Genomic DNA, 27990 nt, shown 5'->3' on the forward strand with positions numbered 1-27990 from the left:
AGGTCAACATGTATAATATAGTCACGTCTGTAACGAGACTGACTCAGTATGCTTTACTGTAATGATACTTATTCCCTTTGAATAAAATACAAATTCAAATGAAAAACGGGGTACCTAATACGCATTGACTAGGGTTTGAAGTATCAAACTTGGGTATCGATATCAATTTAACTCGGATAACTGTCGATAATATAAAATTTAAATACTTTTAATTACTTATTTTTTTATAGACTAGGATTTTAAACGAAATTTAGGACATAACGAAACCATCTATTGAATATAATATTATGAAAAGATTGATGCTAAGCATACAATTATAAAAAATCTCTGACCTCATCTCCAAATGAGGACTTGAGCGTATGATTTAATATCCTCTCTACTTGCAAAAACGCAACCAAAAAAGTCAGCTTTGTTTAGGATAAAGTCCAATTGCTACATAAGTCCTTAGCGATATGATTTTCGCCAGCTTAAACATTACCTTAAGCAGTCACTACTAATAAAGGAATAAGTCTATTAATTACACTGAGAGACTCTAAAACCGAAACATAATACTTAGCTAAGACTTGAGAAAAATTTAGTGAGTAAGTAGCCCTCTCAGACGAGCGAAGTCATGAAAATATACAAGTACAAATAAAATAGGTTTGCGAACTCATATAAAATTTCTTTTACAAACAACAAAAGAATATGAACTTAATAAGAAACCATTGAAAAAAAAATATAAGAAATTAACAGTAAAATTATTTATTTAACCTTTTCGTAATTATATAACAGCTATTTACGGAAAATAGCATTGTTCACAGATAAAAGAAAAAGTAACTACTATAACATCAAGTCTGTTTTTGCACTACTAACAGTTAGTCAAATGACCATTTAATTGATTTTCATGAAGATTTAAAGGCAATATCGCGTATCAATTCCTGATAATTCAGGTTCGTGTTCAGATGTGAGTTTCGAGTTTAAAGGTTATCACAATCTCGTTGTGATTGCTACCTTATTAAGCTCAGACGTTGAAAAACGAGGGGCTTTATAAATTTGACGCATTTTCCGTTTATATATGCAGACTGTTGACATGAGATAGTAGAGTCCCACATACGTGACCAAATAATGTTTTCCTCGATTGAAATAGGGATATTTCGTGCAATGGATAAAATAAATATCCGGGCGACTTATAATTTGGCAAACAATGTTTGAACATATTAATATAATAGTCTTATGTGTTACTCTGCTATTAGAACATTTCTTAGATTTTTTAACTACTAAAAAAATTACAGCAAAAGTTTGGATTTATAAAATAATCTCGAAGAAACTTTGCTCATAGATCAAAAGACCAGTGACAATGGCGAGTAAGAGGAAGTTGGCTATATGAACTCGACTATACAAATCGTTAACATCAAAAAGCATCAAGATTGATTAGGTCTCGTAATATTTAACAGTACAATTGCTTGAGGTCTCATGACGGAACCAAGACAATATTAATTAGACACAAAAACTATATTTATCTATTTTGTACGTTTTTCGATCAAATAAGATTTATAAACTATAATTTATGTATTTAGAGGATTTTTTTTTGAAAATTAAAAATAAGCTGTTTAATACACTTAACAATAACTAATATAAGCTTGTAACGTTTAATTAAACGTATTAATGTGTTTATAAACACGTGATTCTATTTTGATGTTCAGCCAAGCTATCGTCGGCTACACGTGTCTGTGTCTAATCTTTGACATTGAAAAGGACAATGACCATACGCAAGGTTTCTGAAACCGTGTTTAATAAATGGACTTGATTTTTATAATTATTTACCAACAGGGTCGCCATGTCTATTCACTCGAATAGTTTAGTTTTTAATGTTGTTAGTGGTAAATGTAATACCGGAAAATAAAGCTTGTGGTTTTTTTTTTAATCTTTCGGAAATAAGTACATAGTTGCATTTGAATGATTTATTTAAATCCCAAAAATCCCGAATTTGGAAGACTAAACATGTAATTTAAAAGTATAATGCAGTTGTAATTACAAAGGTATTAAAAAAACTAAATAACCTTTTTTTATTTTATATATTTGTAACATACCTTCTGTCCTTAAACCTTTTCACTTCTGACAGTGTCCGATGTATCCGGTATTTTGTGTAGATTCTGATAATCCTATTTCAGCCATCCGCCTCGGCATTGCACGGACATAATTAAGAGTATTTCCCGGGATATGTTTTCCAAATACAGAATAAATAAATGTAATCAACCAATCAGTATAAGTGATTTCTTAATCCATTTACAACGTATACATACGGTTAAAAAAAAAACAAATAGTGATTAATTTCAATGAAACATGTAATTGATAAACTAATGCCATTATTTAAAAAGATCGTGACTGCTGATATAAAGATTGATATCATTACTCTCCATTATTTGCTTTTTAATCTGTTATTGCGTCATTAAATTTGAAAAAAGAATTTTGAATTGCTGTATCACGATAAGTGAAGGAAATTAACGAATATATAGATATTTTTCCGATACACTTAAAGTGCAACTAAAGTCAAATGTGTGGTATGCATTTTAAGCTAGAGATGTATCATTTTAAGAATACGGTTAATTGTCAAATAGTTATACGCTTGCATTTAAGATTAATAAAGATTATTGTAACGTATCTTGCAACTAAAGTTGATGCAAATTATTGTGACGCATTAGATAAGCATGAAGTCTTAATTAACTTTTTAATGGAAAAATATTCCTTTGAATATGAATATACAGTGCCGAATACTAAACATAAAATTAATCACTAGTTTTTGATGCAAACTTTGGAATCAGCTATGACAGCCATTTTGTTTAAAAGGCAGCCATTTTGTTTTTTGGCTTTATACGCATCCCTGTTTTTAATTTAAGTTGTTTTTAGTCGATGTAAAAAAGAGGGTTATAGGTCCTCGATCGCTGCGTTGATTGTAAATCAAATTTGTTAAAACTTTTTAATTATTATGTTTATATCGAGGATCAACCCGTGGGCCGAAAAAAAAACGAATAATTAAGAGATTCGAAACTTATAACTCGATATTTTCGCCGAATGTAAATTGATTAATTACAATTACAATTAATTCAAATTTTATAATGGATTGATACTTAAAAAGTAGGTTAAATTGTAAAACGGTTTTCAGGTGAAGTTTTAAAGCAGGCAATTTTTTATACGAATTTTAATTTTTGATTAATAATATTATAACAATAAATAATTATCGAAAATTTAACACTGTTTAATATTAATATATATCGCTATTGATCTTTTCAATAAATTAAATTGTATCGATGTAATAAAATCACAGCTCAAATACATTCGGATTAGATTTAGCAATACATTCGTATGCACCGCATTATATAAGTGTGTAAACTACTAATAACTAGACACGAACACAAAACCGTTGAATCATTTTGCTAATGTAACTGCGACGCACGTTCACATCCATGCTTTAAATACGACATTCCTACATCCGTCTGTCTCATGCTTATTGGGAACGTTTGTTTTTGGAAACATGTGACGTTTAATGGAGGTATTATCGTTTTTTTTAACAAAAGAACACTCACATTAATTTTTAATTGGTCAAGGTTACTAAATACATCAAGAAACAAAACGTCCCAGGCCCCAAAACGATGTCAGAGATAGTTAATATTTCTCACTGTGCTAATGTCAATGAACGGTGGTGACCACGTACTATCAAGTGGCCAAGTTGCCAGGCTACCTACCATTTTTTAAATGAACAGGAAATGAATTGAATTTTTCTTTGGCGTTTAAACTGACGTAACTACGTCACTGCAATAACGTAATATAGTCAACACCTACAACAATTTGCAAAATACTATTTGTATTTCAGAATCAGTACATTTAGCAAACGAAATTATTTTAATCACAATAGTGTATCGTCGTGACTATCAAAACAGGTGTAAAATTATCATTAATTGTTGATTTAATAATAATAATGCACGTGTCAGCACAGACGTCATAAATATTGCAACACATGTATTTCCAGCATAATTAAAGACACAAGTCACTCTTAAAAGGAAAACCTTGATATATTTTTTAACTTTGTACGTTGCTTACATTTTTTATTGCCTACATGCTACATGTATTAAGTGTGAGCGATAAACATAATATAAAATTACATTGTTACATTAATATTTAAACGTTTTTTCGAAAAATCACCGTCTTAGGTATATTAGATTACAGAATGTAGAAAATCCCTAGCCGGTAATCAGGCATCGAGTCAGGCGATATGAACGTGAGCGCTGTGACAATGCAGTTGTGTGCGTAAGTTCAAGCGCGTGCGATTATAGCAATGCATTGTCTAAGTGTGCGTGCGGTCACGTTTCGCGCGGCGTGTGGAGGCCGGCGCTATGCGCGTGCAGCGCTCTCCGGCCCCGCATCACGTGTTCAGTTATTTTTGCCTTGCGCTTTCGCCACAAATCACACAACATCGTAGTGCGGTGCGCATATTATGTTTATATGAATCGATAGTTTTATGTTAATATATAAGTATTAATTGTTCCATCACTATTTCGATTATGGGTGTATTATTAGATGGCAACGGAAATCGGTTATTACTAGATTAAAACTCTAAATTATCTGTTATTACATATATGTATGGGCTTTTATTCGATCAATGCGTTTGAATAAAAAATCGAATTACTAAGTATTTTATAAGCCTATTAACTTTATTCTTTGTAGCAACACTTTTATCTATAATTAGGTATATGCTGACGAGAGTATAAAGTTTAACGCAGTCAGAGATGACTGCTTTCTTGAGAAAGAACTAGTATAATTCCTTTTCGCGTTAATGAGGATTTATTGAGGTTGATTATATGCTATAAATTGCCACTTGTCGTTGTTGGTGGCGCATTGGTGATATGAAGAACAATTCTTAAAGTAGCTATGTCTATGGGCAGTAGTGACCACTAACCATCAAGTGGCCCAACATACCGCCAACCAACAACCAACAACCAATAAAAAAGCGAAGCATTAACCATAAACATCAATACAAATACAGTAAAAATAACCATGTAAAATCGGACGCGGTGTAACCACTAGTTATAGTTTTATTTTATCTATACAAATATTATAAAGAGGTAAAGTTTGTTTGTTTGTATAAAGGGGATAACGTCCGAAAGTAATGATCCAATTCTAATTTCTTTTTCAGTGCTAGAAAGAATTCCTTAGTGCAATACGGTATAGATTTTATTTAAACTATTTTATTTTATGGTATCCGTGAACAGCAGCGGGTCGCTAATGGTCTTATAAAGTTAAGAGAGAATTTTCAGGAACTACCAGTCAGATTTTAATATTTTTCATAATTAATTGAGGCTGGATTTATTAACGAAAGTATTATGTTGCTAATAGCTAAAAGGATCAAAATTATGCTATACAAGGTGTTTATTCGCAGAATAAAGTATGAACAGTTTTGCTTTCTAGTCACATAATGTCGACAATCATATAAAAAATTTCATTAACGTACTTGCTATCAAGCTAACAATTATATTTGACAAAATTTTTTGTTTTTTTTTTTCTATAGTCCTAAATCGTAATAAGGCTGCAGATTAAGATATCTTGGTCCCAAAACCCGGGCGAATAAAAATATATTGTGGTTTTCTCAGTTGCAGTCCCAAACTTGTAGTTGACAGTACTTACGATAACGTAACTATATTTATAATCATGAATTAACATCGTTAACAATATAATTACTGAAATGTAATGGTATAATTTAATTACTTATATTTTCTATTACTTTACCGTTTTTTTTTTAACAAAAGTCATGACATTATACAGTTGATATTATACAAGTATGTAATTTGTTACAAAATCTTACACAAAATACTATTTATTTGGAGTTAGCGTGTTTTGTCTTTCATTGGTCTCTATCTCCTCATATCATGTCCCTAGTAGTATTCTGAACTCTTCATACGCTTTACTCCTCTTTAAAAAAAATCCCAATCAAGATTTTTTAAGTAGGATGGTTCGTTGTCGACCGCGACGTTTCTCGCATTTTATAGTTTAGTTATCACGTATTAGGCATAAAAAGCTTACGCCCATCCTTAGAGTTGAAGCTGGCTTTATACCAAATTCGGTTAAGTGATTTAGCAACAGACAGACAGACCGAAAGAATTACTTTTGCTTACTTATTTATAATATTCGTATAGAATACTAGTTTATTAAATTATGGATATCGCAATATTTAAAAGTTGAGTTTGAAAACATCAATTGTATCAAAATTGTTTTGTGTCCTTATCGTCTATATTTTTTATTATGAAATTAAGATATAAGTGAAAAGAAACGTAAAGACTATAAATTGTAAGTCTGTGTGTTCCTATCAATGATATTGTGACTTTAATGCGTTTTAATTATATTTATTTTAAAAAGGCAGGCATCCTATTTAATGTGATGTGTTTTTTTTTTATAAAATAATAAGTACTTTAAGTTTTATTTATTAGACCTTCAGAATAAAATTACCGTCTCCAGATATTCAAATATCTGATATTCACATTTTAAACGCCAATTGCGAAAAATAATAATCGACAACTTTACAGACAACAGAAATCAACGACAAGCGTATTGTACATAAAACGAATATGACGTGATCTTAGAGCGAGTGACCTGATTTACCAAATGACATCAATGTTATCTTCAGCGAAATATTCCTTAAAATTATTTTATTCGTACGCTCCGTACTACCTACCTGTTAAATTATAATATAATAAATTGCGAAGGATCAAGTGTCTGGGTGTTTGTTCTTAATCACGCTCGAATGACTAAACGAAATCTAATATTTGCCATAGAAGTAAAAAAAAAAAACTCCGAGATTGAATTTAGTCGCAGCTACTTTAAAAAAAAATAACAGGTTTCGTAGCAGACGATTTTTAAACATTTATTATACTTTCAGACGTGTTGCAATAGTACTTTACTATTTATCGACGCACATTTTGTTGTGAATTTATTATTTCATCATTGAGTTTCCTCTTAGTTAAGTAAGTACTTATCAATTTAACATGCGACTTATACAATCTTGAATGTAATTATTGTTCATAATGGTAGATATATACAAAACAAATATATGCATTTAACATCCCAATCCCTAATAATAATACTACATCGCCTACATTGTAATTATTTGAAAAATGACTACACAAGTTACTTTAATACACTTATTAGTACTTACGACATAAAATAAGAACTAAAAGGGAATAGGAAAGAATATTTCCATGACCGGAAATAGGCTTGACAGTATGTATTAAAAGAAAATAGTTGCTATGCAAGGGGCAAATCTTTTAACTAATCAGACATGTGAAAGAACGACCTTGAAAACGGATCTAGAATCTAGATACCTATATTATAATATTATATAGGTTACAAGACATATTCATACAATTTTTTTACACGGATCCATAAATATTGTTATCCCTTTCCTTATAAGATTCCTATAATGCAATGAATACTCAATATAGTGCTGGTATTGACCATGATTTTTAATCTTCCCTACGTGTTAAAATACACTTTATTTCCTGCCGGGATAATGATTAATTTACTTACTTGTCGTACTTAACGGCATGTCCATTCTCTTCCCAATAATGATGCGATTCCATATTCAAATTCTAACACAACAATAAGGAGTGTTATATCACTATGTTAACACTATCACTGAATATAATTTGTCAATTATCTGTCACATTGTTCCCGTATTGGGCACAACACTATTCAATAAACACTATATTTAGGTGAGCTCTTTGCTAACCATAATATTTTTTGATTAAACACTTAAATGGTTGTTGTTGTTATTGTTTGACAGTACGTTAATTGCAGACGTCAGCACCGTGAGACGTACGCGGTGGATCTGATTCTGATCGTAAAGTTGAGTCGAGTCGATGCCGGCCGGTCAGTCTGCAGTCATGTGATATCACCGCCACCGTCAAAATATGGCACGGGCCGCACGGGTGAAAAAATGTGCAGGTTGCTATGAATGCGTTTGATAACATTCATCTTTGAAGATTATTTGAATAACCAATTAACCATAACAACAAACTTGTATTAGTATTTTAAAAATACATAGATTTTTAAGAATTATATTTTATTATTAATTGTAATAAACTGTATTAATAGTAGGTACATTGAAAAAATATATTGGCTGTTGCGGACGTTCTTGTTTCAACTCATTTATTTAGGTCACGTATCTTAACCTGATACAAATGTAGGAATTTGTATAGATGATCGCAGCGAAATGAATTACTCACTGAATGCATATATATATTTATTATGATTAATAAAGAGAACTGTATTCAGTGCAATAGCATAAAATCCATAACCAACGTGACGATCCACGCCTGCAGCGTCACATAGAGTAAGATTATCAAAGATAGCTAATTCGGTAATAGGTATTGACTATTTGTACCTTTTATTATAAATACTAGTAACTTGTTCGGTTTGATTATGGTTACCGTAAACATTAGAAATATTATGTACAACTATCTCTTTTATTATGTTTATTTGCCTAGGATAGAGCATTGTTCTTCAATCGTAACAAAAGATTTAATTTAAGATTCTAGTGTTTGTAAAAGGCACACATCAATGAGTAGAATATACTTATTTACAGTTTACACACATGCTACAGCCTACAGCTGAACTGCCTGCGTCACGTAATGATTGATTGCGTGTTGAATGATACCAGCTTTTTTATTTCCCATGAATGCCACGAAGAAGATTGTATTCATATTATTATTCGTTTTATTTTAAATTTACCCACAAACACTCGGTGCCTTGTGCAAGCCCGTCTGGCTCGGTACTGGCTCGTCATATATTTTACCGACAAAAAGCAATACTTAGTATTGTTGTGTGCCAGTTTGAAGGGTGAGTGATCTAGTGTGACGATAGACACGAGGAACATAACATTAGTGGCGTATTGCTGATTTCAGGATGAGGGCAGCTATGACCAATAACTACTGGATGACCATTCGTACTGGTTTAAGAATATTGGTACCTTGTTATAAATATATATATATATATATATTTATTGACAATCGCTTTACGTAATATAGAGCGCGCGTTTATGCGTTTGGTATGACAAGTATTGGGTCGAGCGATCTAAGAGGGCTACAAGTTTTCTCATGCGTTTATTCAAATATTATATTCACGTGAACAAGACATTCGTAGATAATGTCGAAATATCGAGCTCCAACAAATAAAAATAAAAAACATGGTAAATATCCCGTTTTAAATACTGTTAGTAATAAAAATAACCATGTTAATTTAAAATCTTATCCAAGTGCTCATTCTCAAAAATCTGAGACCATCAGGATCGACTTTGACCTTTCCAGGGTAGGGTGTGATCGGGGACCGCCTTTAATGTTATGTTTAAGGTGCAGCATTAAGCAAGATGCAGCAAGTGAGATAGGAGACTCCAGACATCTGCGCACCACTGCCCCTCCTCCAATTTTGATTGGTATAGTAATTAGTAAAAACGTGAAAGCTTAACAAACCAATTCATTTTCACATTTATGATATTACTATTTGTTGCCCACGGATTCGCTCGCGTTTTGCTATTGTTTCGTGGGATTGCTCGTTAAGTAGTAGGTATAAAATGAAAATAGCCTATTTACTTCCTATTTTGGGGTTCCAGCTTGCTTCACACAAAATTTAATCAATTATGTTTAGTGGTTTTTCCGTTAAAGCGTAATAGACAGACAGATACAGAATTACTTGCGCATTTATATTTTTAGTATAGTGTTGTTATTATAGACATATTATTATGGAATCCTGGGTCGTGTTTAATGATTCGTGGTCTCCACTCATCTACTACAAAGTATCACATCCTCGACGTAACTGACACTACTAATTTCGCAAGGTGGGCAGGTAACTTTATCCTTCTACAGATAATCGCATTTATGATTGTCCTTCAAAACCACTCGCTCCTACTCGAATTTGGAGTTCGTCCCGCAATGATTGTATTCACATTTTGGCACCGTATGTCATGGCAGGTTAGAGGCATCAGGTTAAATCATTCGTCATCAAATATCAACAATAGTCCACCACAAACCAATGATGCCATCGCGTTCCACCTTTAAGATGTTATTATTTAAGAAATATTTGAAAATACATTCATCAACGAGTTCGAGAAGTTTCCCGTTGACGTGTATCGGTCCCGTCACGTCATGTCTCTTGAACATGACTTTGGTCTTGTCCTAGTTAAAACTGAGAACGACACGCAAGTTATACTTACTTTGCAATTATGATGATGTCGTTCATGGTAAAATAAAAGGTGTGTAATGTACTCGCTGTACACATTTATTCCACTTCCAATCCAATTTAGCGTCATGCAGAAATCTTCCACCTCAATGTTGAAATTTTCCGGGATATAACATCTGCATGACACACCATTGGCGCAGCTGAGGCCTTCGTTTTCGGTCAATCGAACTTTCGTACAGTTTACGAATCGTACACACATATGAATACGCCCGAGTTTAGCACTCCTGGTTTGCGAAAGTCTTTGTTGTAATCCAAACACTTATGCTATTGTTATACTTATGCATAGTGGTTGATTGTACAGGGATACCTGCATTATGTATCAAATTAAATATGAGTTATTAAACATATTATTGAATAAATTTATTTTATATTAAATCTGGATATAAGATCTAGTAGTGAAAACTACATGAAAAGCTTCGAAGAAGTAAGAAGTAAGCGAAAACACTAAAAGACATGAAAAGAAATTTCTTTGCAATACCTTGGTGGTAGGGCTTTGTGCAAGCCCGTCTGGGTAGGTACCACCCACTCATCAGATATTCTACCGCCAAACAGCAGTACTCAGTATTGTTGTGTTCCGGTTTGAAGGGTGAGTGAGCCAGTGTAACTACAGGCACAGGGGACGTAACATCTTAGTTCCCAATGTTGGTGGCGCATTGGTGATGTAAGGAATGTTTAATATTTCTTACAACGCCATTGTTTATCGACCACTTTCTGGTTGTGACCACTTACCATCAGGTGGCCTATTTGCTCGTCCGCCTACCGATATTATAAAAAAACACCTACTATTTAAAGATAATTCAAGTAAACGGTAAAACATCTCTACGCTAAATTATTCTGTGTCAGTGCCACGCTCGGCTACACGTGACTGAAATTCGCCGCTGCTGCCCGCACCCCTTCGCTTATTTCATACCGCTGAACATAACACAACGCGTGCGTTTACGTAAACTCATGTCTGTGATTTTCATTTAAAATTAATTCAGCGCGTCTGGTTCCCATTGTTAGATTAAATATAGTTGGAATATGTATCATTCATATACTCTGAACTTACGCAATGAGTACATTTATAAGCGTTATTAACATACTATTACAATTAGCTGTCATGGATGTACCGATATAGAGTTGCTGAAAAATCTATGTGAATATACTAACAGTTTTTTTATAGTCATTTGCATCATGAAATCCATTCCAACTTAAAGAAGAACGCTACACTCTTTATAGTATATCTGTAAATTTTCAACTGATGGTCTAAATATCCTCTATAGCTGTTCCAATCGAAATAGGAATAAAGATAAACAATCTTAGAGTTACGAATTTCATGCAATTTGTTAATAGCTCAGCTATATTGTGCACTACTAGTACTAATAGTCTAAGATTAATCAAGCTTTCGACCAATGATATAGCACCAATTTGCTGTCAAATGTTGTTCATTTTGCTTTTCTCCTCTTATAGTTGGAATAGAGTATAAATATTTCTTTGAGGAGGATTTTGAGGCTTATTCCACACGCTCTTGAATTGATGGTTGGTGTGTACGTATTTGGTAGATTTTAATCCAACACATGCAGATTTCGATGTGTGCGCAAGCGCATATACGCACTACGCAGGCACTCTATATTCCCTCACACTCATAATGCGACACGACCGGAAAGATAACAGGACAATAGACTACCAAGACCAACGGCTTTAAGTGCTTTTCGAGGCACGGGCTGTTACTGAGAATTTCCCGACTGAAAAATCCAATGCATAGATATTTAATAAGCTAGACTCGAGATTTGAATCCAGTAAACTAGTCAAATATAACACAGCTCGTTACTATGCATGTAAAACAAAAGACGTAACGTAGTTAGGACATTTTAAAATTACAATTTGATTATAATTTTTAAATTAGAAATTCAATTTTTTTAACACGCAACATTAGATCATTGTTTCTTTACTTGTGCAATAAACAATTTCTAGTAAGATAATAAATCATTTTAAATTATATGATTATTAAGATCTCTTAATGATTATAGTCAAGTCAAAAAAATCAAAATTTCCTAGTAAGAATTATTTTATCTTCTACTTCATATGAAACGATGTAATAACCGAACTTTATAATCGAGGGAATTACTAAACGCAACCGGTGACTGTCAAATTGTTAAGACCACCGATTTTTCTAAAAGGCGTATTAAATTTTACTTTTTTCAGTCATAAATATAGTAGATTGTTTAATAAAATGTTAGCTTTAATCAATCGCATCCTTGATTGGATTAAAAGCTTGTTTTGGAAAGAAGAGATGGAACTGACATTGGTCGGCCTACAATATTCAGGGAAAACAACTTTTGTTAACGTCATTGCCGTATGTATTATCACAAAATATTTGTTGTGTACTTCAATTGTATAAAGTTACCTTATAAAGAGTATTTTTAATCATTTTTGTTATTTTAAATGAAATATGTTTTTTTTGAATAAGTAATAAATTACGTATCGAGTTTCATCAGTCATGTGATAATTACTTGAATGTTTTTAAATTTCTTTTATAAATCACAAAGGAAATGTGTGGGATATTTTATAAATAGCAAGCCGGACGTATTTTATTTTAAACTGAACAGCATTAATTAATGTAGATTTATTTCAAAAGCTTATGAATATAAATATATCTTAAAATCCCACTTTGATGTAACTATATTATATTTTAGCGCAATTGTTTCTATGACTCATGACATATCATTGTGTGATATAACATACCTTTGTTCCTATGGTTTTAACACAAACAAATAATTTTACTTATATTATAAATATGAAAGTTTTGATGTATGGATGATTGTTACTTTTTTGTACCAGAACAGCTGCACAGTTTTGAATAAAATATGGTACAGAGATAAAATTATGTTCTGGAATAGAACATAAGATACTTTTTATCCCATATAATGTACCTAACAACTGTACCACCTCCCTCTGCCTTACACATATGTACAGCGTGCTGAAACTATATTAATTATAATATTTTTTCTCATTTGCTCACAAAAAATTAAATTAATATTAAACTTAACTTCCATGTTTACCATAAGGCTTATATAAAGCGCACTTATAAATGTTTTATGGTAATAATTGTTTATTTCAGTCTGGTCAATTTAGTGAAGACATGATTCCGACTGTTGGTTTCAACATGCGCAAAATTACAAAAGGCAATGTCACTATTAAAGTAAGTGTTATTATTTTTATTTTGAATTTTTTAGGTGTGATTAAAGGTTGTAGTTAATATAGGTGATAAGGGAGTACAACAATGTCATATTTAAATATTTTTTTATGTATTTTGTACTAAATTGTAAATGTTCTAGCATTAATTGATCATATATTGCACATTTGTAAAGGGTGAAATTACAGCTTATTTCACATTGCTAGGACAATATATGTTGATATATGTTTTGCTAGAATTTCCTTCCATTTATAAAATGTAGACTTTTCTTAGAGAGAAAGTCAAGATTTGAATTATTAAGACAAATACACCACTTAAACTCATCATATTTTTTAAATCTTTTCAACTATGATTTTCAATTAATAACCAAATTTTTTATCCAATAAACCATCCTGATCTTCTTTAAATATGATTTGAACAAATTTCATTATTAAATAAAGTTTTTTTAATATAATGTGGGCCATATTTATAGCCTTCTTATGTATTATACTTATGATTTATATTGGGGATGGTTTTTTACCATCGTCATAAGATGTAAAGTGGATGTAATCTGTCTCTTACTTTTCTGTAGAGTATTCTATTTGAAGAAAAAAAAAAAACATTTGATTTACATAGGCCACACAATTTGCTAAGCTCAGCTATATTGTGTGCTACTAGCAGTTATTAACTAATATATCTTTATTTATAATAACACACTATTGTACTAAACTACTTATATCCACTTTAATTTTACTTCAATAGTTCCGAACAGCTTAATAAATGTTCGGAACGGCATTTTTTTGCAAATCCATAACAAATATAGTAGAATATTTAATCACTCGATCAATTATATTGAGTCAATTTGATGTCAAATATTGTTTATTTGGCTTTTGTTCTCTTGTGGTATGAATAGAATAAAGATTAAAATGATAATGGGATATAACATTTGTACAGGTTTAAAATGAATTTTATAAGTATTTCATCATGTTTACTACCTGTAAAGTCATTTAATAAGGGAAATAAATGTACCAATTAGCTTGGCATGTGTAGTCTATTAAAAACAACCAGTAACAACCTCAATTTTTTCTCTATTTCAAATATTAGATGACTTCATCAATTTTACACAAATGAATGTGTATATCCTTCATGGAAATCAACCAACACTAACACTACTAACTAAATATTCTTGATTAAAATGTTTTTTATTATAACATTAAAACAAATTGCCAAATAATTTGTTTTAATGGTTAAAAGTATTTGGAGGGTTAAATTTAAGAAATGAAACTATTTGTAACATGAAGTTGAATAGTAAGTTTGTCTATACCAATATTATGAAGATAAATAGACAATTTTGAGTTGGAATCGACATGACATCATTGTGAATACTTTGATCAAAGTGAATATAAGAATTACGGTATTCGTATTGTATTATAAATAAAGATTAAGAATTGTTTGTAGCGGACAATATAGAAGGATAATTTACAAATATTAAATCTGGAAAATTGAAATTCGAGATTTGTTTATCCCTCCTCTTTTTGCTATTGGATAGATAGATATAGATATTATGTCCAAATCATAATAGATTATCTTGAATGATTCAACCATGCATGTATCTTTTACCGCAGGATCTAAGTCATGTTTCTTGCGGCAGTTATTACATTGAATCAATTAATTTGTTTTATAGGTCTGGGATATTGGTGGACAGCCTAGATTCCGTTCCATGTGGGAAAGGTATTGTAGAGGAGTCAACGCTATAGTGTAAGTGCATTTATAATTTTTTTTTATTAATGTTGCTAACTACACAAGACAAGTGCCATGTAATTATACATTTTATGAATGTTCATTTTTTTCATTAATAACTATTTAAATAGGTTTTCTAATGAAGAAGTAGTTTATGAAATATTTATCTGAAATTCATAAGCGTTTGATAAACAGATATTCTGGTATTTATGTGAAAATTAAATAAAAAACATGCCTAAAGTCTCCTTTGTCCATTGAACCCGATTATTTAAGTTATTATAATAATAATTGTATTGACATAATAATTTGCAGATATATGGTTGACGCCGCGGACCCGGATAAGATCGAGGCGTCTCGCAACGAGCTGCACAGCCTGCTGGAGAAGCAGCAGCTCACCGGCATACCCGTGCTGGTGCTCGGCAACAAGCGGGACCTGCCGCACGCACTCGACGAGCACGGCCTCATCGAGCGCATGTACGGCCCTACTCCATCCTACTGTTCCAACATCTACGCTAGATCATATACCATTTGCGCATTATGTATCTGTTACTGCGTATATTAATGTTGTGGAACGATAGAATGAATATTTCTATTGTTGGTTTACACATTCGAGCCAGCTTAACGAGAAAATGGGTACATAGATTTCTTCAAAGCAGGCATTTCTAGTATATAATTTTGTCTGTCTTCCCCCAGGAACCTATCCGCCATCCAGGATCGCGAGATCTGCTGCTACTCGATCTCGTGCAAGGAGAAGGACAACATCGACATCACGCTGCAGTGGCTCATCTCGCATAGTAAGTCGGGCAGCGCGCGCTAGTCGCCGGCCAGTCGGTCCGCAGTCGGCACCGGCCGGCACCAGTCGGCACCAGTCGGCTCCAGTCGGGCTACCGTCGGGCGACAGTCGTTCCGCTCGTCTCCCGCTGGATGCGGACTCCTCGCCCGCGATCAACGACGATTTTTCAAATACGATTTCGAAACGGATTCCGCATTCCGCGCGAGATATTTCTTTGGTAGCTAGTTTAAAGATATAGTCCGTTGAATAGATTACTCGTTTTATAAATGAAATCTTAAAGTTGCATTCGCGTTCGACATTCATCAGACCGTGATCTAACATCGTCTTATCGACTGTGAGTGGGCTTCGGCTCGTTCTTGTAATGCGTAAACTGCTATTGTAAATGACATTAGTTCATCAAAATACGTATCAAGGTAGAAGTGCACGCTAACAAGGACCTTTCTCGACCACAGCTTTTAATCTTTGATATGTGTCTTGGCGTACATTTCTTCTCGTTGAATTACAGAAAGACTATGGTTTAATGTCTGTCTACATTTTAGTTCAATGTATGCTCAAATTAACGATATAATATTATCTCGAATAGCGCAATCATTTTGTTTATTCGCATATTAGAACCGAAATTCACCGCCATTTCAAAATGGCGTCAGAAACTAAAACGTGTCTTAGTCTGTGTAATTCGATGAGAAAAAATTAAACTCTTAGGTCATAAATTTAATTAGCTTGAGTCGACGAACTCTCTGAATTATGTGGCATTATTTTGTATTCATTGAAACTGGCAGTTTTTTTTCGTGCCAAGTTTGGTAAGCGCTTCATTCGACTTATATTAACGTTACGTGAACGCAAAGTATTGCCACATTCAAATAAAATACTATCCAAAGTATATAGCGGCTGTTAGTAAATAATTTTAGAGATAAATATTCGATAACAAAGTCCACACAACTTTGTTTACAAGATTTTTTTTTTATTTATACATCGTAAAATTCAATGCAACCATCGGTATAATTTAATTATGAATTAATATTGTACTTATATTTTTATGTGGACTTGTAATATCAACTATATATCAGAACGTTTTACATCTATCAGTCGCAATATTAAGGATTTGTACGTATTGTAATAGATTGTTTAGATTCTCTGATAATATTAGCATATATACATTATAAATATACTTATCTCATATTGTTAGCTAAATAATAAGTTAATATAATATATAGTGTGAGACTAATTTTGCTCCATGATAGCTGTATATAAAGTTGAAAAAAAAAAACAAAATTTTGTTAATATAGTTTATTTGATAGGTCGATGTATTCTTCTAAAAAATGTTATTTTTATTATAAAGCGACATTAGATTAGGGTTGCCATCAGCCAGTTATAAACCCCGTTAATAACTTAATAGTGCAACGGCTTACCGACAGCCGAGAGATTAGACAGTTGGTTCCATCCGGACCCTTTCCCTTAGAAACTCTTTAGAAATAAACTAGTCCAAATTAAAAATTAGCCAATTTAAACTTGCCTTCACCACCTTAATTCCTCAAATATATTAAATTTTCGAATTAACCAGGTCGCCTTCTCGACAATATACGGCTTGGGAAAACTGCAAGGTTGGCAACCCTGTATTAAGTTTACACAAAATTCTTTAGTCACCAGATTAATTTAATATTCTTAATCTGCACATTGTGTTATCTGATGTAAAATTTATAAATGTAGTTGCGTTTGTTCTATACTAAGAACGTCATCGAAGATGATCAGAAAAAATGTAAAACACTTATTATATATTTTGGTTTTAACCGCGTCCAGACATTTTTTTTTAAATTATTATGTCTGAAGTTTCGACTGAGGTCGGCCGTCGGGTCGTGAGCTTGTTACGGGATGAGTCAGCTGAGGTAAAAAAAAAAAAAATAGTATAACGAAGTAGGTACATAATATGATGTAAATTTAAAATATATACCAAATTGATTCGTTTTCTTTATTAATAATTCTTTATATTTATTTATATAAAAGAGCGTCGTAGATTTTTCAATACTGACAAAATAAAATAAAATACAAATTTTCAAATATGAAGTTACTGTTGGTATTGCAATATTTACAGAGTGTAATGTTGATTGTTATAATCGGAATGAGTTGAATTGTCTCATGCACGTTTACCCGCCGCGCGGGTGTTGCTAGTGCTTCAAATGTGTTATAATTTAGTTATAATTTCAGAAAGTTATAATTTATGATATGGAAATCTCAAGTAACAGAAATTGTATCAGGAAGACTAAAATAACATATGGAGGGTTTAGAGATTTTACTACTGAATCTGATAAATCGTTTGTTGTTCTAAGTCAATAAAAACTTATTTGAAAAAAAAACATAATTGTAAAATTATACATGCACATATTTTTCTCTAATCTATATAAGGAAAGTACTAATAATGAAATCATTTTTTAGGAATTTGGGATAATACAAAAATTGAAATCAAAATGTCTCGCATACATATTATTTGCAGTTTTAAAATTCAAAATTTTTAGAAAAAAGAGGCTGTGAGATTCTATTACACAAAATGAATTTGATTTTATGTTATTTGAGATATCAATATTTATATTTGTAAAAGTATGTTAGTCACTTGGCTGTAATATATTCTTTTTTCTATGATGATGACACAAATCAATATAGCGGTGAAAAGATAATATTAAATTATGTTCAAACTTGTGTTTTATTATTCTACCAACATTATCTATACTAATATTATATATTCGAAAGTAACTATAGCCTATTCTATGGAAGTAGGAAAAAAGATAAACAAACCTTAGATTTACGTATTTCATGCGATTTGCTAATGCATCAGCTATATTGTGCACTATTAAGAGTTTTTAATATTAATATATAATTATTTATAATACAACACTATTACTCTTAACCACTTATTTCACTTTATTTTTATTTTGAAAATTCCAATAACAGCTTCGTTGACGTTCAAAAATCCATATTACAGTTTAGCATAATATGCATATGAATGCTGCGTACATCACATCACTAGAGCTGGAATAGAAGTAAATTGAGGAATACAACTACGACTACGAATCAAAATGCCCACTTTGACCGGATTAGAAATGTTTGAATATTATTTGAAAAAAAAAATTGAGCACCATACATTTCTGGCATGGTAGTATAAAATTGAGGAATATAATTATATCACATTTTATCTAAAACCTTATATTAAAAACATACTTTTCGGAAGCGAGGAGTTGCCCAACAGTCAAATATTCTGTATGTTCGTCAAATTATTCAGAATAGTAGAACAGTAGAAATATATATCATAATATTCAATATTAATTAATAACAAATTTAAAAAATCAATTGAAATAATAGCACCCGATTGGCTATTTACTATACTTCTTAGAATAATATATATATTTTTACTTATCTTAGTATTATCACATTATATGTGAAAGCCAATTTATGTTATAGGAGTAGGCTTTTGGTTATTTATAAGATCAGTAAATCAGATACAACCGCCTCTTGCGAATCTTGACTTATATCATTAACACTTCCCTTAGTCAAATCCACACTCAACGGCTTAACTTCCGTGATTGTATCTTTTGCATGAACACAATCAGTATTATTCACTAGCCTCTCATTCTCCAGCCGAATCAACCTCATTTCTTGTTCTTCCATTTTTAATGTCAAGCGGTCGATTTTCGTCATAAGTTTTCTCACAAGATTTAACAGCTCGTTATCTTTTTCTTTCTTTTCGACAAGTTTCAGGGACTGAGTGTCATCAGTTACATTGCAAACTGAAGCTTGTCGAACAATATTGTTACCAGTATCACCTACAGCTTGATTCTTATAAAACTCAGAGTTTTTGAATTCCTCTTTTTCCTCAGTGTTAAGAAGGAAATACACTGTTTTTTCGACATCATTGGAATCTATGCTAACCAGCACTTCTTTTAATTTATTTGCATATACTTGTAGAACTGTCGGTTTTACACCTTGTATTAAATTGTTGTCTTTATTCCAGAAATACGGTATATTTTTTTCGGTAATAGCGTTGTAAAGATCTTCAACCATTTCACGGTAAATCACACTAATTTTTCGCTGCCAGTACTGCTTGTCGGTCGCTTCAACCTTCCACAGGAACAGGGTTTTAATGTAGTAGCTTGCGATCGCTTTCATACCAAGCTCATCGCGTAATTTCTTTACCTGATATAAATATAATATATTTTATATGATATATTTTCATAAAATTCATATTTATTAATTTTCAAATATTCAGAGTAACCATTATTTTCAAATTACGAAACAGAATTAAAAAATACAATTACTTTGGTAACTTTTATAGAAAAAAAGCCATTTTATTAAATTTTACACGGTACCAATCGTATGGTCGTCTTCAATCCTTGACAGCCCTTGATCATGTCCCGTTCGTAATCCTGGAAGGAAAGCCGCCAAAGACGGTTTTTCAGGCCCTCATCTTGTACTGACTTGTTTGGCTTTGGCACCACTAACCATTCCTTTATCTGGGTGTTCTCGACTGTTCTGGAATATTTTAAATGTAAAAGTTTACTGCCCTAGCTACTGTAGTGGATCCTAGCGAGATGTAAGTCAATAAATTTTGTAATTTAAAACAACAGTTAATAAATTAATTTCTTTAAATGTATAATTATTTACTCTTATTTTAAGTTATTATGTGCTAAAATAAATATAATTTTAATCGTAACTCTTGGGATACATCTCGCATATGGCAGGGCATTGGTAGTGGAGGGTTTATAAATGTCTATGGGCAAAGTATAACCTACATAGGGATGTACGACTACCAGTTTAACGAAAAAAAAATTTACACCAACCCAAAATAATCATCTCCAAGACACATTAGATGTGAAGTAACTTACCTATAGCCTTCAGGCCATCTTGGCAGCATGAATCTGATTACAGGCACAAGATCAACATCAAGAAGAAACTCCTCATCGCCTTCACTATTCCTTATATTCAACGTGTAAGCTGGCCCCGTGGTTTTGTATGACAATAGGTATGTGACTCCAAGAACGGTAACCTTATCATTCAAATCGTTAACAGTTCTTTGAACTATTTTATGCAACCACTGTCGGAATTTGTTTTGTAGCAAATACTTATCCGTATCCCGCCAGTCTCGTGTTACTTTATGACAGGTATCCCACTCCTAGACGGATATCAGAATTAACCATAGATTTATAGGAGTCAAATATGTAACACGTATATAAATATTTGTAAAGCTTTTAAGTACGTTTGGACACAGGTGTGATATCACGTCTCGTGGTTTTTATCGTCAGTTATTTTGGTATAAAAGTAAATTGGCGAAAAGAAAATATTTACCAGATCACTCATCCAATAAACTCAACCTCAAACTCAATCCAAATAACATTTCGTTTACATGATCATAGAAATTATGAATTTTTCGTGCACATTTTTTTTTTATTTAATTCACATATTACGGAAAAAGAATGGGATACTGAACTAAAAACTCACCTTCTGTTTATCTAAATTATCAAAAGCTTTAATAATTTTTAACTTCACAAAGCCGGGTTCGTCATTCTCTATGATGATGCCGTTTTCTCCAACATCAACATAGTTGACAGGAAGGCGGATGACGATGTCCATATCAAATTCATCAAGCTTGCTCACTTTTATACCGTCATATACGCTACCGGCATACATGACCTGTGGAGTAATACTTTATTCAATCTCAGACATATTCACTTTTTGTTTGTCATTTTACAAATATATCGCCAGTATAAGTGAATCTACGGTGCAAGCATTAGTGTGGATGCTCTCAATGATCAAATCAAAGCTAATTCTGCAGAGACTGCAGGGAGCGGAGTCACAGCGTTGAGCGCTCTCAACGCTGTGACTCCGCTCCCGAGGCGACCGTAGTGCGTCGTGGCTGGTGGCCACAATTCTCACGAGCGATCAACCCTGGAATTTCTAGTCAGAGATTCTCGTGGAGTTGTACGAGTCCGGATGGCTAGGTTAAATGTTTAGCCCACTGCACCGGGGATAAGGAGTCGGCGCTATGTGCACGATCTTCTCCCGTTGTAAGCGTCGCTGCTTCTCTCGTCTAGATTCGATTTCGAAATTCTAAGTTCTTATTTTAATATTCGAATGTTGTCCTTCCACCATCCGCAGTGGAGCAGCGTGGTGGAATATACCTTCTCCTCAAAAAGAGAGGAGGCCTTAGCCCAGAAGTGCGAAATTTGCAGGCCGTTAATGTAAAAAAAAAAATGTAAAATGTTGTCCTTACGATCTTACTGAATATACGCTCTTAACATCGTCTTCCCTTCCTACTAGTACTATCGAGATTAGGATGTATTGGGTATACAATATTTTTCTGTTTTCTTTCCGATTGCTGGGTTAAGGCCTCCCTTTGAAAAAAATACAATTTTTCTACTACCTACAATATTCATGGAGTACGTTTCTCTAACAGCAATATTTATTGCAATAAACGCGAAAATCATTAAAACTAATCGTTTTTTTCAACTAATTAACCTTGGAAATAAAATTTGCGGGTATTTTGATCAAGTTCGTTATCAGTGAGTCGATATACAAACCAAAATTCAAACCTATCAGAGATATTTGCAAAACGGAATACCTGTTAACTCCAAACTCTATGTGGTCTTGTCGTTCTTAGCCCTAGTGTTTTTTATGTAACAAGCGTTGCACAATTTTTCAAAACTAAAAACAATTAAAATCTGTCTCATAATAGATTCAACCTAGAGAAATCACTTATAACGTAACTCTGAGCAAAGGTAGTATTAAATCAATCCACTAGACATTTTCAGTTACCGTAATATAATTTATTTATTTATTTATTTATGTACCAACAGAGTATACAGAAAATTATATAAATGAAAAATGTGTACAAAGGGATAACTTATCTCTAACAAGAGATCTCTTCCAGAAACCCTGAATTTAGTGGAGATTATTTGTAATACATATTTATGGTGTAGATACAATATCAATTAGTTTTATATTATAGAATTCAAGTAGACTTAGCGATAAATGAATATATTACACACTAAATACAAATATATACATTAATATATACCATTACCTATAATATATATATACATTCAACTTACATAGATACAAAAAAATATATATACATACATATAAAATAAATTAAACTTAAGTGGCAAGAAAGTGTTGCTTAACACTGATTTTAAACGATTTTATCGTAACATTATTATGGAAAATATTATCTGGAAGAGAGTTCCATAGGCGAGCGGCAACAACGGAAAACGAGTTACCATAGGAAGTAGTATTAAAAAATGGTACCTCAAGAGTTTTCGACGCCACACATGCGCGTACTGGTCTTTCACGAGCAGGACAAAACAGAAAACGCTCATGTAGGTAATCAGGGCTACCATGGTTTAATATATTAAAAAGAAGCGATAATATGTGCAAGCTCCGGCGAAGTCGGATAGGAAGCCACTTTAACTGACGTCGAAATTGAGAAATGTGATCAAATTTGCGCAGACCGTAAATGAAACGAATGCACAAATTTTGAAGTCTATCTAGTTTGTCAAGTAGCTCTTCATTCGCATCAAGATAGCAAATATCAGCGTAGTCCAGGATGGGAAGAAGAAGGGATTGTGCAAGTAATATTTTTGTTTTAAAAGGAAGGAAATTCTGCAAACGTTTTAGAGAATGCAGAGAGAAATGGACACGTTTACTGACTTCGTTAACCTGAGCTCTCCATGATAAATTGCAATCTATGACTAACCCCAGATTAGTAGCTTGGTCGCTATATGCAATTTGAGTTCCATCATAGACAATTGATGGTACAATGTCCCAATTAATTTTGCTACATAACTGTCTGGTACCTATTATCATTGCCTTCGACTTCAAGGGATTAACAAGAAGCCCAAAGGATGTAGCCCAGTTCTTAATTTCAACAAGATCATGATTGATATCATGTATGGTCGAACACAGATTTGATAAGGTGGCGTGTCTATAAAGCTGTAAATCATCTGCATAGAGATGGTAGTGAGAAGAAATAACTTTCGTAATTTCATTAATGAAGATTGAAAACAGAAGAGGAGAAAGTACGCCGCCTTGCGGAACGCCAGCAGAGAGATCAGCCCAGTCCGAGGAAGCCTCATCAGACTTTACCATCTGCCGACGACCACGAAGATAAGATTGGAACCAATCAATCACAGGCTGAGCAAAGTTAAGTGAGCGAAGGATACCAAGCAATACATCAAAGTCGACTGAATTAAAGGCATTGCTAAAATCGAGCAAAATGAGAATAGTAAACTCTCTTTTGTCCATAGCGAAGCGAATGTCTTCAGTGACTTTAAGCAGTGCGGTGGAAGTACTGTGACCGGAACGGAAACCGGATTGAAAAGGACTAAGGAGATGATTATGTGTTAGGAATTCTGACAGTTGCTTATGTACAACGTCTTCAAGGATTTTTGATAGGATAGGCAAAATAGAGATGGGACGAAATTGTGAAAATGAAGAGGGATTTGATAATTTGGGTAAAGGAATCACATGTGCTAACTTCCAAGCTGTTGGAAAGGTATTGGATTCAAAGGAAAAGTTTATAATGTGGGTAATAACAGGGTTTAAAGAGTCAAGAACAGGTAATAACATATCCCGACTAATGTTGTCATTACCAACCGCCTTGGAAGTGATAGATAGGATGCTTCTCTTGACTTCGCTCTCTGTGACTGTATGAAAATTAAAAGGAATACAATCAGGCGTGATGGCGTTCGCCATCTTTAACAATGTTTCAGCCTTCGTAGAGGCTGAAATTGTTAAAGGGGGAGTACAAAAATGTTTATTTAGAGAATTCAGATCAAATGAATGTTGAGAAGATTTTGAGGGATTACCCACGCCTAAAGATTTAAAAAATCACATATCAAAATATATCACAAGAGATTTCTTGATATCCATCAGAGATATACCTACAACATATCTACATCATTTGATATCCCGACGATCGCCTACTTATATTCATAATGACAAGACAGTATGATAAACAGATAAATATTATAATTATAGTGATAATTAAACGACCCTCATTATTATCCTCGTATCATAAATAATGTCCTAATTAATCACTTGGTCCGAAACATACATATATCTATTATCATAAAATGTATGGATTTTCATATAAATTCATAATATAAAAGAGGTATAAAAACAAGAGTAGCTAATACAAGAACACATACAGACTAAGGTTGTTGGTGAATTAATTCATATTTGACATGCTAGACATATTCAGCCAGGATAATCAAATATCAAATATCAGACAGTATTCAGTATGTTGTGACTTGTGAGTGTGAGATAGTAAAGGAACAGATATCCTGTTGTAATTGATTGTGTAATACATATCAAGTATAAATATATGTATACAATCAAAAATACATTATATTAATCTTTGAAATAAATCAATAAATACACATATATTGCTTCTATTTGTAAATAGAACAAGTTTTTTTTTTTTTTAATTAATAATGTAACTAAAATTTATTATATACAAATTTTTCACTTATCTCCACAAGGCAATGTCAGAAAAAATACTTTCTAGCTATACTTTCCTTACAATAAGTAAAGACTTTTTTTCTGCAGTGGGAACTTACATGCTTTTTCACTTATATGCATATAATTTATTTAATATATAAGTGTAATTAAACTAATGTATATTATTTAATACTAACCTGACTAGCATATTTCTTGAAATAGTTGCATTGCTCTCCCATTTTCTGTTTAAAAAGCTCAAAGACACTTTTAAACACCTCCTGTGACTTTCTCAAATCATTTTCTTTTAAAGCAATGAACTGTTTAAAAACTTCACCCAGGTAGACATCTAAATTTTTCTTTTTAGCCGACATAATAAACTAAAATAAGAAAAGTTTAATAAAACAGTAGAATACTGAATAGTAAAAAATAATGCACCGAACCACTGATATGCAATGAATGTACGTGTTTTGACTGAATCTATTTATTATGCCGGTATACCATAAGAATCAGAAGAAACTTCATCTTTGCCACCACTTACAATACATTGATATTAATAAAATATAACTAATAATTATTATATATACTTATATTATAACCCTAAATAATAATCTATAAATGCTTCTTTTCTATTATTAATATAATTGTCTTTGTGGAGTCTTCACCCTTTTTTATATATCATAAGCTATTAAATTTAATAATTAGCAAATTACTGCGATTGTGTAGTTAGATAACTGGTATTGCAAATTTGGTTTTATTTAATTAGCATGTGCTAGCAAGTAGCCCTGGCCTCCAATATGGTGTTATGTCATTGCATTATATCATTAATTATATCTCATTATTATTATTATTACATATTATAAATACATACAATTATTATTGTAATTAATTGATCAATAATTTGTACAACTTAAATTAATATTGTTTTATATGGAATAACATTTAATACTGGCATGTAACACTAATTCTTATTTTAAAAATGATTGAGCTGCCATAAGGAAAACAATTGGATGATTGTGATGCATTGTAAAGAGATATAGAGAGATTGGAACATCATTGTAAAACATAATTTTATTTTGCCATCCCGAACTACTGAAATTACACATGTTTGTAAAATGTTTGTCAATGTTTCTATCAAAATACAAATACAAAATCTCTAGATAAACAGAATTGAACACTTTTATTGAAAATAGTAAGTACCATTTTACTTTAACACAAGGTGTATTAGATATAGCTTTAGTGATGATACATTTTTACTGGACTTTTCCAGTCTATTTGTTCATATGTTATTATTTGTGTTCTAAATTGCAGAAAATAGATGGAAAAATCAACATAATGCAGGTAAATTAACTGATCTCATCCAGCAATAGCAATTATAAGAAATTTTAATGGAATGATTTGTGTTTGGTTGATCTCCAAACAAATGTTACACACCAAATAAATATAACTATGAAACTTACACTATAAATGAAAAAATCTAAATATTTTTTCACAATAACATACCGAATGTATACTACAATATAAACATATTTGTATTTTATATGCCTTACAAAAATAAGTTATCTAATAAAAAATCATATTACGTATTTAAAAAAAAAACAGGTTTATTTAATTATATTTAGTTATAGTTTTCTTTTAGTCACTGTTTTTTTTTTAAATAACACTATACTATTATATCACTTACTATATAGTATTACTTACCTACTAACTTATTATAACAGTTTATATCATAAAAAATACTAAAATAGTCTGTAAAAGTTTGGTTTTATTTATGTAAATAAAAATGTTTAATTTTTCATAACTTCACATAGACATACACGTCATTATTCAAAAGCCATGACAGATCAGATAATTATAAAAGTGGTTATTGAACCAAAAAAACAATATAAAAAAGCTGTTATTTAACGGGTGCAGTTGCTTTTATGAACACTATAACTACTACAAAATTACAAATACAAAATTTAAATTTATATGAATAGAGTCATTTGCAGGGCTGAGGGCTGCCACTTGCCAGTAAAGCGAACTTTTTCTTGAATGGTAGATGTGACTAATGGAATCACTTTCAAATCAAAAAGACACTTAAGAACTGATTAGTAATTTTTTTATTTTAACTTAAACATTTTTGAATTTATTTCTGTTGAAATGTAATCAATATGAAAATATAAAAGACATAAGTTTGATGAAGATTCAAGTGATTCCAAATTTAAAGTAATTCAAACATAATTCATAAAGATCAGAATAATAATCTGAGATTACTAATCAACACTTATAAATAACATATGGCCATTGAAATTTGTGAAAATTAAAGGTTCGGTTTAACTATAAATTTAATAAACTTAATACTTACTGTAAAGTCGCCAGACAACACTTTATAGATGACTTTTTTTGCTATTCACTGCTTTAATTTATATGGTTTATATTAGGTGTTTTTTTTCTCATCATTTTATGAATAGCTTTGTGAAGTATAATTTAGTCATATACAAGGTGAATAAATTATACAAATTTTATATCTAATTTTACGATCTGACAGCCCTGTTCAATTTACAATCTTATTCCAGAAGCT

General features: G+C 31.9%; 3 protein-coding genes across 7 annotated transcripts in view; 1 reads left to right on the top strand and 2 right to left on the bottom strand.

The window, feature by feature from the left end:
- The window catches only part of LOC125064112 (transcription factor cwo), a 30089-nt gene extending 22223 nt beyond the window's left edge, over positions 1 to 7866 (bottom strand). For all 3 annotated transcript variants that reach the window (XM_047670914.1, XM_047670913.1, XM_047670912.1), the window contains exon 1: positions 7555 to 7866. In XM_047670914.1, coding sequence (XP_047526870.1) covers positions 7555 to 7607 — 53 coding nt within the window. In that variant the 5' untranslated portion in view covers positions 7608 to 7866. The remainder of the gene's footprint in view (positions 1 to 7554) is intronic.
- A 4503-nt stretch (positions 7867 to 12369) lies between these two features.
- LOC125064423 (ADP-ribosylation factor-like protein 8) lies at positions 12370 to 17854 on the top strand. Its single transcript, XM_047671417.1, has 5 exons — positions 12370 to 12595; positions 13361 to 13441; positions 15099 to 15172; positions 15467 to 15628; positions 15848 to 17854. The coding sequence occupies exons 1-5, from the start codon at positions 12473 to 12475 to the stop codon at positions 15969 to 15971; spliced, it is 564 nt and encodes a 187-aa protein (XP_047527373.1). The 5' UTR covers positions 12370 to 12472; the 3' UTR covers positions 15972 to 17854.
- A 1072-nt stretch (positions 17855 to 18926) lies between these two features.
- Positions 18927 to 27987, bottom strand: LOC125064421 (cyclic GMP-AMP synthase-like receptor). 3 transcript variants are annotated; one of them, XM_047671412.1, is made up of 6 exons: positions 27775 to 27987; positions 25628 to 25807; positions 21432 to 21623; positions 20819 to 21105; positions 20303 to 20465; positions 18927 to 20129 (listed from the first exon to the last, which is right to left on the bottom strand). In XM_047671412.1, exons 2-6 carry the CDS (start codon positions 25799 to 25801, stop codon positions 19416 to 19418), a joined length of 1530 nt encoding a protein of 509 aa, XP_047527368.1. In that variant the 5' UTR covers positions 25802 to 25807; positions 27775 to 27987; the 3' UTR covers positions 18927 to 19415. The 3 variants fall into 3 exon arrangements, with proteins under 3 accessions (XP_047527368.1, XP_047527369.1, XP_047527370.1); XM_047671413.1 differs by lacking the exon at positions 27775 to 27987 and adding an exon at positions 27129 to 27426; XM_047671414.1 differs by lacking the exons at positions 25628 to 25807; positions 27775 to 27987 and adding an exon at positions 27129 to 27425.
- Between the last annotated feature and the right edge of the window lie 3 nt (positions 27988 to 27990).

This window comes from Vanessa atalanta, chromosome 5 (assembly GCF_905147765.1).
Source record: "Vanessa atalanta chromosome 5, ilVanAtal1.2, whole genome shotgun sequence".
Lineage (NCBI taxonomy): Eukaryota > Metazoa > Arthropoda > Insecta > Lepidoptera > Nymphalidae > Vanessa > Vanessa atalanta.

Coding starts and splice junctions, on each gene's coding strand:
- LOC125064423 (XM_047671417.1), top strand. CDS start 12,473: ATGTTAGCTTTAATCAATCGCATCCTTGATTGGATTAAAAGCTTGTTT. Junction 12,596..13,360: donor CTTTTGTTAACGTCATTGCC/GTATGTATTATC, acceptor TGTTTATTTCAG/TCTGGTCAATTTAGTGAAGA. Junction 15,173..15,466: donor AGAGGAGTCAACGCTATAGT/GTAAGTGCATTT, acceptor AATAATTTGCAG/ATATATGGTTGACGCCGCGG.
- LOC125064421 (XM_047671412.1), bottom strand. CDS start 25,801: ATGTCGGCTAAAAAGAAAAATTTAGATGTCTACCTGGGTGAAGTTTTT. Junction 21,624..25,627: donor TCAAGAAATATGCTAGTCAG/GTTAGTATTAAA, acceptor ATTACTCCACAG/GTCATGTATGCCGGTAGCGT. Junction 21,106..21,431: donor ATAATTTAGATAAACAGAAG/GTGAGTTTTTAG, acceptor ATATCCGTCTAG/GAGTGGGATACCTGTCATAA.